This window comes from Rhinatrema bivittatum, chromosome 3 (genome assembly GCF_901001135.1).
Source record: "Rhinatrema bivittatum chromosome 3, aRhiBiv1.1, whole genome shotgun sequence".
Classification (NCBI taxonomy): Eukaryota; Metazoa; Chordata; class Amphibia; order Gymnophiona; family Rhinatrematidae; genus Rhinatrema; species Rhinatrema bivittatum.
Window position 1 is genome coordinate 100,373,729 of NC_042617.1, and position 15,603 is coordinate 100,389,331.

At 44.2% G+C, this 15,603-nt stretch overlaps 1 protein-coding gene across 2 annotated transcripts in view; it reads right to left on the bottom strand.

Moving 5' to 3' along the window:
• Positions 1-15,603, bottom strand: part of JAG1 (jagged canonical Notch ligand 1) — a 50,853-nt gene that overhangs the window by 31,369 nt on the left and 3,881 nt on the right. For both annotated transcript variants that reach the window (XM_029593542.1, XM_029593541.1), the window contains exon 3: positions 3,088-3,139. In XM_029593542.1, coding sequence (XP_029449402.1) covers positions 3,088-3,139 — 52 coding nt within the window. The remainder of the gene's footprint in view (positions 1-3,087; positions 3,140-15,603) is intronic.

Genomic DNA, 15,603 nt, shown 5'->3' on the forward strand with positions numbered 1-15,603 from the left:
CAGATGTTAGACACAGCCTTGGAAACACAGCAATTATTATAACTAGGATAAATAAATTCCATCAGGTGTTTTGTTTTTTTTTTTTTTTTAATAAACCTTTCCTTAGAGAAAGAATCTAAAACTGAAGCCATTTACAACATGAATCAATTACAAAGACTAGCGCGATCTCAGATCATTAAAACTTGGGTGTGTTTAGAAGTCTGAGTCCTACTTAGCAATTCCTACCATTATGAATCTAAATAAAATCTGGGGGCTGTGCCGATGATCCCTTGACATAAAGTAGAATACAGCAAACTCGCTGAAAATGTACTCCGATGAGATTTTTATTTAAAAAAAAAAGTTGGGGGAGGGAGGGAAGGAAGGCACACAAGAACTATTAAAGATTTGGATGCTATTCCAACTGAATGGAGAAATTACAAAATAAGGTTCAAATCCAAAGAAACTACAAGCAAAAGTAGAAAATGGGGCACGTAGCTAGTACTGCTGACTTAAGGTGATCAGGCAATTGCTTGTTTTTTTCCAGGGCACCCACATACTATATTGGTGCCTTAAATACAATGGCAGGACCAGATTCTACGGCACCAAATATCAAGGCCAGAGAGGATCCTGCTTCTGCATGCTTTACGGCTATGTGCTGAAACTGCCACTAAGGTACTCTGCTCATGAGCACCAAAAACCTTAAATTTGACCCTGCACAGTGGCACTTTCTAGTCTATGCTCAAAACACACACAAATACATTAAAATTGAAAACTCCATTCCTAATATTACTTACAAAATATATTCTGCTTTGAGACTTTTTGTAAAGATTCAAAATAATTTTCTGCATGTGCTGCATTAAAAAAAAAAAAAGAAAGAAGTATATAAACTCTTGTAGATTTTTAAACCTGTGGGACAGAAGGCACAATGGGACCAAGAAAGGTAAGGCCAGGCAGCCTCTAATTAATATTTCTAGACCATTAGTGTAGTGAGTGCTGTCAAAACTCAGGATGCTAAATTTGCAAAGGCTTTTGTCCCATCAGCGACCAGGAGACAAACTGTGCTACTGCACTGTGCCATGAACTCTGCTGAGGAGCTGCAAGACACAGAAACGTATCCTAAAGCAACGGTACTAGCCAGAGTCTACAAAACATCAACTGGTGGATTTTATGGCTTTCTTCCTGCTCTTGATCTAATCCCATATTGCTTCCTTTGTTCTAATATATTTCTTATTTTTGTGTCTTTAGAAAATAAAAGAAACCCCAAAACAGAGGTATACACCTTTTAATAAGGCCATTCACTCTTCAGCTGAAGGGTGTTCTATTCCTAGTGTACAGGCATCCATGTAATGCTGTGAGTGGGGGTGGTGGTGGTGCTGGGGGGAGGAATTGGGCTCCCTGATTTAGTTAGATTCATAACCAATGACTAAATAGGAGGAGTTTACAAAAATGAACACTCTGCCTTTGAAATTAAGTGTAAAAAAAAAAAAAAAAGATTCAGAAAAAAAAAAAAGAAGAGGGTTCTAAACTTTTTTTTACTTCAAGTTTGATTTGGTTTAAACATTTCCTGGTTGAGTAACAAGTCTGCAACCTTGTCACTGTAGAACTTTAGGTGGCAGCATCCAATGCTCTAGAAAGAATATCCTCTCCAATGAGAGAAAACAATAGAAAGACAAAGCCTCAATCCTTACAGAAGTAACAAAAACCTATCATCTTTACAAACATAGCACAATCTGTCACCCAGCTACTCTAGCCTGTCTTTAAAAGACAACAGAGAAAGGCTCATTATTCTGCAAAATGTTTTTCTACAATATAAGGCCTATTGCCAATAATGATTTTGCCCAAAAATAAAACTGAGCAGGATCTTCAACTCAAGACATTACCCAGTTTCAGGATTGTGTTAGGCATCCTTTGGTCAAAAATCAGACAGCCTTTATTAGACAGATGGGTCATGATCTACCATCTTTATTGGTAAATGGGTCCATTACGTTGTGCACAGTTCTGCCACATCTGATCGTCCCATGTAGACGATTAGTATCTGCTTTTATCTACACTGAAGAGGGCAAGCACTGGTGACCAGAGTCCCCTCTAAGCTGAGTGCGTAAGCGACTGCGCCTACATTTTGGAGCAATGCTCACAGGTTTTACATGGTCACTCAAATTCTTCTTTGTGCTATATTCAGAAATGCAATGCTAATACTGGCGCTCAAAATTTCTTTGTTTAAAAAAAAAAAAAAATTGTTGCTCACACGGAAAAAAAAAAATTTGCACACCTAATCACTCCTTGGAGGGATCATGGCTGGTGACCAAGGTTTCAGTGGAGTCATTGCCGTTCCCTGTACAGGATTTAGTGTTGCTATTATGGTGAATTGTGCATAAAATACTATTTATATTGCCAAATAAGGGGAGTAGAGGGAAGGTCATCTTAACTTTGTTTTTAAGCGAGTCCTTTATTGAAATACAGGTTGCAGTAGTACAGCTGCACTCCTGGTAGAGGCCATGCAGACGTGCATGGAGTGCAGCTGTCTACCTGCCCATTAACCTTACACAAATGTTTTTATTACCAAGGCAGACAGTTCGCCTTACAAGTTATTTGCTAACCAGCCTACCCCAGTCCCACCTGTCAGCACCATCTCTAGCAAGGGGAAAAACAGTCCAGCTTTCAGAAAAGGAAAGCAAATAACCCTCCCCTGATGGCCTATGCAGGGCCCTCTGCAAGCTGGGAGGGTGTTAAAATGAAGAGAAAATCCACCCAAATTTACAGAAACAATCTTCATAATTCCCTTCATAGCCAAGACCTGAAACCTTTAGGAGGAAAAAAAAAAAAAGTTACAGGAAACAGTAACCGTGCAGAAGCAATGAAGACAATTAACTCCCAGAGCTGTAAACAGTTCTAGACTTTGGCAGGTTACCTACATAGTGTTCACATAAGAGACTGCTTTACCAACACAGTGACCACTCTGATCTATTACCACGATGACCACAATGTGGTAAAAGCCAAACCATATGCAGATGCAGTCTTCCACACGAAAAAAAAGAAAAAGTTGTAAAACCAGGCAACATGCTTTTGAGTGTATTATGCTCCAGTTAAATGACATTTCTAGATACTTACTGTTGGTGTCATTATTGTAATCCCAAGCCTCCACAAGCAAGGTGTAAGATCTCTGCAAAATACAAGAAAGAGTACAGCTCAGTGAAACTAAAACAAGCCACTCTTACAGGTGAGAAAGCTTGCCTCTAGCACGTATCTGGTCAGAGGAGGGCCTGCTAGGCTCACAAAATTCCTCCTCGCTCACTTAAGATTTTAAATTAGCAACAGATTACACCCCTTTTAAGCTACCTTATTCCAGTCCGATGGAAGAGACCTTTCACCTTCAGCCGGTCATTGTCACCACTAATGCATCTCACGTACTTAACCAGGATTACAATACTTACAATTATATTTAAGCTTTGTGGTATATTGGCCAGTTAAAAAAAAAAAAACAAAAAACCCCCCATTGTATCCCTCCCCCAAATTTGGACACATGCAGAATACTCCATGTTTTATTTGCTGCACTGCAGGTTGACATGAGAAAATGATGGTTTTGTTTCTGCGAGGAGGAAGAAGCAGCAGCACTGGCTAGGCTTTCCCCCTGCCGAGCGGCAGCAGTGCAGTCCCTGGAGACGCTCCTCCTTTCAGCACCTCTTTGAAAGCCTTTGTCTGCACTAGACCATCACTGCTCCCACCAGTATCGGGTAACGAAGGAAAAGAACTCCTGAATCTTAGTGCGCTCAGGGAGGGTGGGCACAGGCACTTTCTATATATATTATATACACACACACAAAAAAAAAAAAAAAAAAAAATCAAAAGGCTGTGCACCCACGATGCTGGAAGACCAAAATGCACATCGACGTGTCACAATTACAGACGTGCTAATCTGCCAATGAGATCTCTTAACATTCCAGTAATAACCAGAAGCATCCACTGCATGGCTCCTTCACGCTGGAAAGCTGCCAGCCATTCTGTCTCGCCACCTTTCATCTCCAGTGCCAGCCTAAGAACAAAAAAAAAAAAAAGGCACTACGGGGCTCCCACCTTCATCTTGGTCCCATTTACCCTCGCTTGCATCGTCTCGGCCTCTTTTGGCTAACTGGCCATCTTGCCGTACAGTAGTCTAAATATTAAAAAAAACCCCCACTTAAAACCCGCACCAAGGTGGCTTGGATTCACACCAACAAAGGGAGGATCCCTCCCCCTAAGGGCAGATAAGTTCTAGTCCTGTGATAATGTAACACGGAATCAGGAGATTTGCTTTCTCACACACACACACACACACACACTTGCACTGCCAAATCTAGATAGCACGCCATTTGTATGAAATGCATGCAAGTGATCAAACATTGTGCTACCAGAAACAAAACAGCTGAAGAGTAAACACCTGCAAGGTGTAGGCAGAAAGCCCATTTCAAGAAGCTAAAGCAAACTGGCTTCTCACGACTTGACACAGCATGCAGCCTTTGAATGAAAACCGAGCCCGTGACAGACGCTGTCTTGGAATATAGCCTAAATATGTTTCATAGTCAAAGAGCAGGATTCCATTTTGTTCACTGATAACTGTGGGAAAATACTTAGAAGAGCAAGCAAGGCTGGACAAGCTCAGACCTGTACCTAACCCTTCTTATACCGAGGCCAGCAGCCAAGACCCATTTACTGCTTTATTTTTCATTCAGACAGCCTCACTGGGCTGTAAGCAGGATAAAACGCCCTACATAGCCACGGAGGGGGCTTGTCCCCTAGCGGTGGTGAAGGCCGCATTCCTGCCATGAGGGCTTCCCCCAAACCAGCCAGGAAGTGGCAGGATCCTCCGACACAGCCTCCTTCCCCCCCCCCCCCCCCCCCATTCCTCCCCCGCATACGCGCTCCCATCCCAGCGCCACTAGGCTCACGATCAGCTCCAGAGAGGGAAAAAAAAAAAAAAAGCTATGACAAGCCACATCAGGTCTGAAGAAAGTGTTGTGACCGGCGTAACAAGCAGCAAGTTTCGGTTCTAATAAAAGCTGCACAGGGATGTTTTGCTTTTGGCAGGATTTTTTTTTTTTTTTTATTATTTTGTTCAGACCACAAGGGAGGAACAGCTACTGATAAACAATCCAATCCTCTTCGAATAGAAACGGAAGAATTTCAGACTCTCACTCACCTGTCTTTAGCGTAGGTTTTATTAAAACCTACTCCAGTTGAGAATTTTTAACAAAATATTTGTACAGAACCCTCATCCCCCATATCTGATTTTATGGACCACACTCCATCACAGCATGCCCAGGGGAACACAATATTCAGCTGGCCAAGGCCAAGGCAAAAGCCTCTCTCCCCACCCCCCGGACTTCAGTGTATTATATACATGAGCTTTACCCGTCTTGGATGAGATTCAAACCCAAGTCCATTGCAGTTCTGCACTATGATCTAGTCAGGGGTGTCCGCCTTTACAGAACTCAACGCACCTTTTCATGTCAAATTTCCCTGGAGAATTAGTCATCTAAAAAACATGTCTTCCCAAACCATGGGTCGGGACCCCAAATGGGGTCCCTCTCCCCTCCCCGTCAATGGCCTTGCACGAGTTTCTGTGCCAACAGGAAGCTCTGCATGAGGAATTGGGGCCGTTGCAGGGCCCATGAGCTTGCACTAGCCCACAGGCCCCATACTGACTTTCAGTAGTGATGCTGCTGCTTGCAAAAAAAAAAAAAAAACACAGCCAGGTTTGGGATCAGTCAGGAGGCAAAGGGCTGCTGGGCTGAGCAAGGGTTAGTGGAGAATGCCACTGCATCTTCTTCCTCACACCCACCACTGAACCTACCCAAGAAGAAGAAAAAAAAAAAATGTTGCCCCCGTCAGCAGCCTTTGGCTCAGGGCTCAAAGGAAATGTTCACCTTGGCCAGGAGGATTACTGAAGAGGAGAATATCTGAAGGGAGGGGTGAGATGCAGGAGGTGTTTGAGGGTTAGATAAGGTGGAGGGACATTGGCTTTAGAAGGTGAAAGGAAGGAACAGAAGATCCACCAGGGGGATGTAAGAAGGGAGGATCAACTGGAAGTTATAAGAAGGGCTTAGGGTGAGAGATCAGAGGTTGAGAGTGAGGTCTTCTGGAAGGGAGGAGGTTAATTGAGGAAGGCATCAGCTGGAGTACGGTGAGAGTGAGTGGAGTGATTGTTGGAGGGGGACCCACATCCTCTGGATTTTCAAGTGCTAAAATGGGGTCAACATTGGCAAAGAGTTTAGGAAGCACCGATATAGAGCATACAGACAAGTTTAATGCTGAAGGTGTTAACAATACTCTAGACCCTGTTCTGTAAGCTTCCCCATGCATCTGTGTCAGCAGCACATCCGAACGTCCCTGTGGATGTGGAAGATCGGGTACAATGCGCAGGTAAGGCTCAAATAACTCATGACCTGCAAAGAATCCGCTATTAGCAGCATACAAACCTTTCAAGGAATGGAAACTGTGCTGCTCTCCTGTCATCCCCCCAGCCGCTTTTACAGATCTATGACAAAGATCTTTTATCTAAAGAATGAAGACTTGCACTGCAGGTTTAATTTTTCCCATGCCCAGAACTGACCTCTGAACATCTTTAAATTCATCAGCAGCCACAAAAAAAAAAAAAAAAAAAAAAAAAATCCAGACCATGCACCTTATTCCATCAAAGCAAGGTCCAATGCCACAGATCAGTAATGAGCTATGATGAAGTCATACCCAATTAACCACTGTAAATCTGATCTGAAGCAGAAAGTTAAGATCCTAAGACGAAACGGTCTGGCTAGGAATGAGTTTTAAATATGTGACAAACCAAGATGGCTAGAAGTCTCTGCTCTTGGCAGACACTCACTTGGCATGTGTAGTTTTTGGTTAAGAGGGCTTATTGGTACTCGGCTTTACTAGAGTTGGGTGTGAAGGTGGTACCATCAAGCCTGGTACCAACCCAAGGAGGAAAGCTTTACAGAGCCACTTCACTTTGCAAACTCTTGTTTCCTCCCACACAGCAGTATTCACTGCCATATCCAAATTGAAGTTTCCCTAAAAGCTATGCCTATAGGATTCAATTGTAAAAAAGTGAGAATGCACTGAAAGAATCCAACATGCTCAAGAATTAGCACCGCGAGATGTGCTGAACTGCATAAAAGGGAAGATTATCTAGGGCTACTTCTGCCCCTAGCAAATCCCCTGACGTCCCCCCCCACCCCCCATGTTGTAAAATATTTGGGCCAGCACCATAAATATTAGTCTCTGCAGACAACTAGTTCATGAATTTGTTTTGTTGTTTGTTTATTTGTTTTTGTTTTTTAATTACACCTCTGGATTTTGCAGATTTTTGCCATGCACATGTCAACTCGCTACAAACACAAATTCATTGTGACCACCATACCATAGTAGGGCGACCATTGATGCAACCCCAGAATACCTGGGAAAAGGTCATACCTTTTATGTTTAAAAGGCCAGCCTCCCCCCCCCCCCTCCCTCATGGCAGGCAGGATTAGGTAAGCAACAGCAGCATAGGGACACACTCCCAAGTCTGTGCCCACTCACTCAACACCACCCCCCAAATGTTTCTGGATGACAAAGGGAAGCAGAGTTTTTGAGGAAGGCAGCCAAGAGCACAGGGAGCACCATTTCCCCACCCTGCTATGACTCTGCCCATATTATGCCTCAACAGAAATCTGAAGGAGAGGGGGATATGGAGAGAAACTGGGAGGGGAGGGGGACAGAAGAAACGAGAGAAGAAAGAGCATGCACTACTACTGATTTATATAGTCCTACTAGATATAGCACTAGAGTTAGTACTAGATGAGAGGAACCTGGTAAGATTGGGGCAGGGAGGGGGATAATAACAGTTCTTATAGTGCTACTGGGCATACGCAGTGCTGTTCAGATCAACATAACAGTCCCTGCTTCATGGAGCTTACAACCTAATTGAGACTCAAACAAGACAAATATCTAGTAATCTGAGTATTAAAAGTAAAACATAAGAGGGTCAAGATCAAGACGAGTCAGGATTTTTAGAAAGGAGGGGGGGGAAATGAAAAAACCACACATAGGTCAATGATGAAGAGGAATCTGAGGGAGAAACATGGAAAGAGCAGCCAAAAAAAAAGGGGGGGGGGAGCAATGGGATGAAGCATCACCCCATCTCCACCCCACTTTCCAAAACCCTATATCTACCCCACAGCTCGTGGATGAAATGCAGTCTTATTTTTCCCCACATATGGCCAGACTGAAAGACAGGATGACCATGTCCTGTTCTTGCTTAAAGCAGGACCCAGGACAAACTGCTTAAAAACAGAAATGCCTTGTATAGTAACGCCCTAATCCACAAACTGACCAGCTTTCCAGGTAAAAACCTGCCTGCCCCCCCCCCCCCCATCTTTGAATGCTTTCTGCATAAACAGGGTAGAGAGAGGTCAGAAAAATGTTGGTTACATGAAAAGCAACCAAGCAGTTGGCTAGAGATAATGCCTTTGTAAGGCAAATGAATGTTTACAGAGGGAAGCTTTCAGACTGTCAGTGCGCACTGCTTTAGATCTTAACCCTCCCAATAGTTTGCATCTTTAAACATTCATTAGCTGAATTAAAAATGTACATTTCAAACGTTTAACAATAGATAGGGTGGGGGTATAGGAGACAGTTAGTTGATTATAACTGTGATAACTTCTCTTACATATGGTGCGTATCAGAGATACATATGTGCCATATGTATTCTTCTTGATTCCTTTAAAATAAAAATATATTTAAACATTAAAAAAAAGGTACATTTCTAACTTTTTCTTTTGAGAAAGTCACAGCAAACCTAAAATGATGAATTAGCTTTTCACGCCAAGCAGCACAGTAGCTTGAGTTCTCTATCTCCCCCTCCCCCCCAAAACGAATGAAGTCCAGTAATCTCAACATTTTACGAACCAATTGGCAATTTCCTTAAACATGCCGCACACGTGACAGCGCGGCATCCGACATTCCTTTGCTTTTGACCAGCGCAAGTAAATTAGCTTTTTTGGCACAGAGGCAAGTGATCAACATTCCAACACATTAAAGGATGGGGATGGAAGAACAAAATGTAATTATATCAGCAGCTGCCAGGAACCTTTTCCTCTTCACGGCAGAAGCCAAACCAGTAAATGAAGTCAAAAACTGCTCTACAATACAGAACCTCTCTCCCTCCTGCTTCCCCTCTCTTGCCAAAAACACACAGAACGACTGCTATCCAAACTATGTGGCTACCACATCCAATACACAGGGCTGATTTCTGCTGGAAGAGGGAGCATCTCGTGAAGCACAGAATGTGCTGAAGTGGCCATTGTGTGCAGCCAGTCCAGAGCTGGCCTGGGAGCCAGGCTACGCAGAGTCTACCGCCGCTTCCTGTTCCTTGTCCTGCCTTTGCATTATTTTTGGACGGACCCCATTATGTTCCGTAATCCACACTGCTGCCAGAAAGGCCACACTATTGTTCTTGGTTAATATTAGCAGTCTCTGCCTCTGTATGGGTGGCCAGACTACAATGTACTCTCTAACCACATATTAAACAATGCATTTAGAAACTTTTTTTTTTTAAGCCTATGGGGCCATCCCCATAGCTCGGTGGCAGTACCACGTGCTGGCCTCTGGGTTCTACTGCCAGGCCTGAACCGTTTCTCAGCGCGCTCAGATGGATAGGATTCAGTGTCCTCCCCTCCCCCCAAAACTGCAATAAATGGCCTACATGAAATGGAGGGAGGAGGTTAGATTATGGAGGAAGATACCTGCCGGTAATTCACGATGCCACAGCAAAGGCAGATTCCGACCGAGTCAGAAGCTGCCACTGTTTCCCCATGGCATCTCAGTTTTTAAAGAGTTCCCAACAGCATTTGACTGAAATAAGTTCTAATCCCGTTAGCAGTGTTTAAGGTCCTCACAAAACCTCACTTAGCCGAAGAAGCGGAACCAAAACGTCAATGTTCAACCAAAAAAATTCTCAAGACTCTCTCTCCATTTATTACCTTACCTGTTTAAAGCATCTCGCTGATCATTAAATGCACCAGTTACAAGAGGGTGGCAAGGTTAATAGAGAATACCGAGCAGCCAGCCAAGCACAACAGTCAGGTTCACCCAGAGCAAGCCTGAACAAGAGGCCTTTCTACTTATTTACCTAAAGTGCACAAAAACTGGGGCAATCTGGTTGGACTATTCACAAAGGCACGAACCCTGTTTGCACTTCACTATTTTGTCCTCTCTACACCACTAAAATCTGTGCAGCTGACAAGTGCACAGCCTTTGCACCATAAAGCTCAAAATTCATCATAAGAGCGGTTTGGTAAATGGATGGCCAGCAGCATCTCTGCTCTGATAACTTACAGCAAAAAATCCATAAACTGCTATTAATAAGCAATAGTAGCTTGAGATGTATGATGTTGGAGTACTTGCCAGATACTTGTGACTTGGATTGGCCACTGTTGGAAACAGGATCCTGAGCTAGATGGACCCTTGGTTGACCCAATATGGCATGTCTTATATAAAGTATTTTTAAGCTATATACTTTATATAAAGTCTCTCTGATCGCCATACAAATCCATGAACCAATACCAGTTACGAATGTACTTTCCTCAACTAGTTACTTCGCAATCTTGACTGGCTTGGAAAGCCAGACATGTTACAGATCTACTTTCTAAACAGATTAGGGCACTTACAGCAATGGGGTAGGTGCTGCTTCCAAACAGCTCTAACACCACAGACTCTAAGAAACGAGCCGTGTATATATATTTACCTAGGGCTTGAAATGGCAGACCCACCCGCGCTAGCCAAAAATCATAAAACCACAATCAAACCTACTGCTGCTCCTCACACCAGATTCTTTAATTTGGGCCACAACAGGCAGCAGGCACAGTAGGCCAGCGGGGAGGAAGACGTAGCAGCAGCTGTTCTCCCCTCCCGTGTGCTTCCTTCTTTAAAGAAAAAAAAAAAATGAAGCCTGCCAGGGAAGAGAAAGGAGCAGAGACAGGAACAGGGGGGGGGGGGGGCATGTACTCGCTGGGGGCCGGCACTGCCTAATCTGTTGCCACTACTCTTACTGTGATGATCATAGAGGGCACTTTTTTCCTCAGCAGGTGGCACCTGCTTCTCTCCCCCGCAGGCAAGGAAAAGTGCCAGGTCCGATGTACTGGCATGTGCAGTGCCTGCTTCCAGCCTTGCCACAAACCCCCCAGGCGCCACAGTGTCAGAACCTGTCTAGAGCACAGTATTGTGGCTGCCGAGCTGGTCTACGTGAGCGTGTAGAGAGAGGGCAACACCTTTGAACTCGTCTAAAGGTCAGCGTCTAGGTTTTGAACGCTAAGCTCCCTTCGTCGGGTCAGTGAAGGCCCAGCACAGCAGCACAGGGCTTGAGTAGCAGAGAGCTAAAGCTGTCCTCCCACAATGTGGTGGAGCTACCCGGCCTCACAGCCACAGTCCTACGCAGGTCATCTGAGCCAGAGTCCCTCCACTCCCACCACCACTGCCCTGGCTCAGACAGGGAATTCATGCCGTTACTAACTGGAGGGTTTGGAGGCAGGGGGATCGAATTGGTTGTTTTAGTTTGTTGATGTGATCAGATTCCCTCCTTAGGGAAAGTAAGGGGTGGGAGAAGTCTGTATTTGGGCTTAACTGATCTTTAGCGTATCACTGTGTTATATTTTAACTGATGTCAGACTGCTTTGCATCTCTTTTTGTGGAAAAGGGCAGCTCAGAAACATGAAAGAGGGGGGGGCTGCTTGCGTATGCCCACATCTGGGAACTCTCCAGTTCAGATCCAGACACACACTGGGAAAGCTGCAGGGAGCTGCTGCTGAAGTGGCCCCATGACCAATCTCCGGTGCTGGGTCTGCTCGCATGGCCAGGAGGAGCCATCGGCCCCGGGTCTGCCAGCATGACCCAAATAGGAACAGTAGCAAAGTTGGCCCATGCAGCCGGAAGGAGTCGCCCTCATCCCATCAGCCGTGCAGGGCTCAAAAGGAGGCAGCTGCCACTGGTGAGCTGAGCCGTGGGGGTGGGAGACACACACAGGAGAGAGTACATTAACCGTGCGACTATGGGACAGCATGCAAGAGGATAGGGAGAAGTGTGCACGCGCACCCCCAAGCTAATCCACAACAATCTCAAGGTGACCAGAAAAAAAAAAAAAAAGGTTTCCAGGTATGCTTACATTATTAAAGCTCTAGAAGGGGATTAGGGGAGGGAGGATTGATAGATAATATCTGGATATATAGAAGGAATAACAGTTCTAAGGAGATATACAGCAGGACTTCCCAAACTCAGCCAATGTTGACTCCATTTTAGCACCTGAAAATCCACATGACCCCAGAGACAACCAATACAAATTGGCATGGGTGTGGTTTCCCCCCTCCAACAATCATTCCACTCTCACCTTCATCACACTCCAGCAGACCCCCCCCCCCCCCCACCCTCTGATCCTCACACCTCCCCAGACCATCCCAGCCGATTCATTCTCTCCAGGCCCTTCTTGTAACTGCCGATTGATCCTGTCACCTTCCCCCCCAATCTACTCTTCTCTCATATTCCCCCCAGCTAATCCTCTTTCCTCTTACATCCCCTAGTTGATCTTCTGTTGTTTCTCCCTCTCTCACCCTCTGAAGCCAATGTCTCTCCACCTTATCCAATTCTCAAACACCTCCTACATCTCATCCTCCCTACAAATAGTCCCTTCTCCAAGCATCCTCCTGGCCAAAGGTGGTAAGAGGACAGGCTGACGACGGGGTAACTTTTTTCTTGGGTAGGTTCAGTAATGGGCGAGGAAGAGGAGTGGTGGCATTCTCCACCAACCCATGCTCAGCCCAAGCCTCCCCTTGCCTCCTGACTGGTCCCAAGCCTGGCTGCGCTCTGCAAGCAGCATCACTAATGAAAGTCAACATGGGGCCTCTGGGCTAGGGCAAGCTCATGGGACCTACAGCAGCCCCCCAATCCCTCCTCATGCCAAGATTCCCTGTTAGCACATAAACTCATGCAAGGGCATAGACACTGCAGGGCCTGTGAGCATGAGCTGATTCACAGGCTCCATTGCTGACTTCCACTACTAAGCTGCTGGCACCTGAAGATCACTGCCATTTGAGGCACTTGTGACCCCCAGCTGAAGGTTGTGTTACCCCATTTGTGGTCCCAACCCATAGTTTGGGAAGCCACAATATAAAGTATAGATTAGCAATTCAGTGATAAACATCTCATTATGGTTTACTTTTATCAGTGTAATTTTTGTGTACGTTTTTCCTAGGACCTTTCCATAGCATAAGCTTGAATAGTTAGAGCAGAAAACTTGAATGCATTTATACCTTAAGGCATTTGGGCTTTTACTGGCTAATATTTCCAATTTAAGGCAATTTTCTCATATAAAAAAAATATATTTCATGTACTGTTCAACTTCACATATCTGAACCCACAACAAAATTATACAGAAGGGCCATTAGGCGAATCAGACCCCAATCTGCAAATCATAAAATACAAATCTGCTGTATATAGTTAGCAGCTCTCATCTACTGCTTTTTTTTTCCTGACATAACTTTCAAAGAAAGCAAACTTTTGTGGGAAGGGTCATTTAAATTAAATTCCTTCAAATCTAAGAGATGGCAGCATGGTTCTGTGGAACTGAGGACCTAGGCTCTTCCAATCCCCAGGTCAGCCTGAGAAAGAGGCAGACCCCGGAAAGGTCAACAACCCAATTATCATCAACTGCAAAGCCTAGGGCCTGGATTTAAGGCCCATGGTTGCAGGATTCCAGGAGGAGCCTTGGTGTATGGCCTCTGGCCAAAGACTGAACTGGGAGGAGATATTTTAAAGCAGAAAGAAAATCCCCAAGTAACTGCAAACAAAAGCTCAAGGTGTTAGATGCCAGCCATGGTTGCAACTGAGTTCGTAGGCCAAAGAAGCCGAGGGGACACAGTCAGGACCCAATCCCACCACAAAAAAAGAATGGGAAATGCTTAACTTGCAAACTGAAGACTGGGAAGAGAATTGCCAAAACTGGAAGACAAGTTACTCAATGCTCCGAATTTGTAAAAACAAAGAGTCTACTTCTATATACTCAAGACTGTTCTAAGCAGTCATGAAACAATAGTTTTTATTACATAAGTTTTCAACTAAAGTACAAAACCGAACAGGTGAGCTCCAATGTGGATCTGTCTGGGCTGAGATCAAACCATTTCCTCTCCATTCCATGGCATGCCCAAGATTTGAATGCAACTTGACTTTTCTGGGAACTTGGCCAGCAGAGTGGGTTTGAAATAGTAAAAAAAAAAAAAAAAAAAAAATTTAAATGCAAACTGCAAGGGAGGAAACCGCTGATAGCTCTGGTGATAACGTCTGGTGAATAAGTATGATGTTGACTGAATGCGTGTATTGAATTTTTCCCCCATGGGGGTAAAAGGCCATGTACACAAGGTTTCAAAACATTTTTGAGAGCATGTTCTATTTAAAAGACCACTAAGAGAAATCCTTGCACTGTACATGTAAAGATGCTGCAAGGGAGCCATGAGAAATAAAAACCTATAAAATGCCCTTTACCATAGTACTCTATCCACATCTACTGCTTTGTTATCCTGAGTGCAATGAACACAAGAAAAGTTTTGTTTGTTTTTTTTAAAAAGCTTGATTGCTGCAAAACCGAGAATTTCATCATAATCATCAATTGCTCAGGCACATTGATAAAGTACTTAAAAAATGTTACCCCACCCCCCTCCCCTTTCATTTTCCAGGATAAACTACCTGAAACTTGAGCTGGCCAGAACAGAAAGTCTGACCTTGTGCCAGGATTATAGGCCCTAGGACCCCCCCACTGGCCCAAACCTCAGAGAAACACTCAGGAGCAGTCAATAAAAGGTGAACAATCTGTGCAGCAAATGGATGCAACATGCCTGCAGTCACAATTAATTGCACAAAACTAGGGGCCTGGGTTCAATCAGCATCCCCCATAAAGGCAGAATGGGAGTGAATCAGGTCCTAAACATCTTATAAACTGCCACATTTTACAATTTTCCACCAATGGAAGAACCTTAGGGTTGTTGGGATTTAAAAAAAAGTTTTAGACAAGTTCCTGGAGGAAGAGTCCATAAACCATTATAAAAGGTGGACTTGGGGAAACCCACTGCTTATCCCTAGGATAAGCAGCATTGAATCTTATCGACCTGTCTTGGATCCTGCCAGGCACTTGTGACTTGGACTGGCCACTGTTGGAAGTAGGATATTGGGCTTGACGGATCTTTGGTCTTACCCAGTATGGAAAAAGCCGTATGTTCATAAAGGTCTTCTGCAAAAATCTAAGTAGATCAATATAAGAACATATGTAAAAAAAATAAAAAAATAAAGTTGGATGTCCTGTTAACTTATCACTGGCTTACCAACATTTTGACTGACATTAAAAATCCAGTCAAGAATGAAAATAACTTGTTTAAAAAAAAACCCACTACCACACTAAGTTTACATTAGACATGGAGATAGGGGGAAGCATAGGTAAACCAAAAGGTGCTATGTTTGATATGAACTGTATAGTTTTCTGTATTTTTTCACTATGGCAGGAGCATCTTTCTGGTAAATGCCCCTCCGTCCCCATGTTGGCAATGCACCCAAACCTTCAATTGTATTTACAGCCCA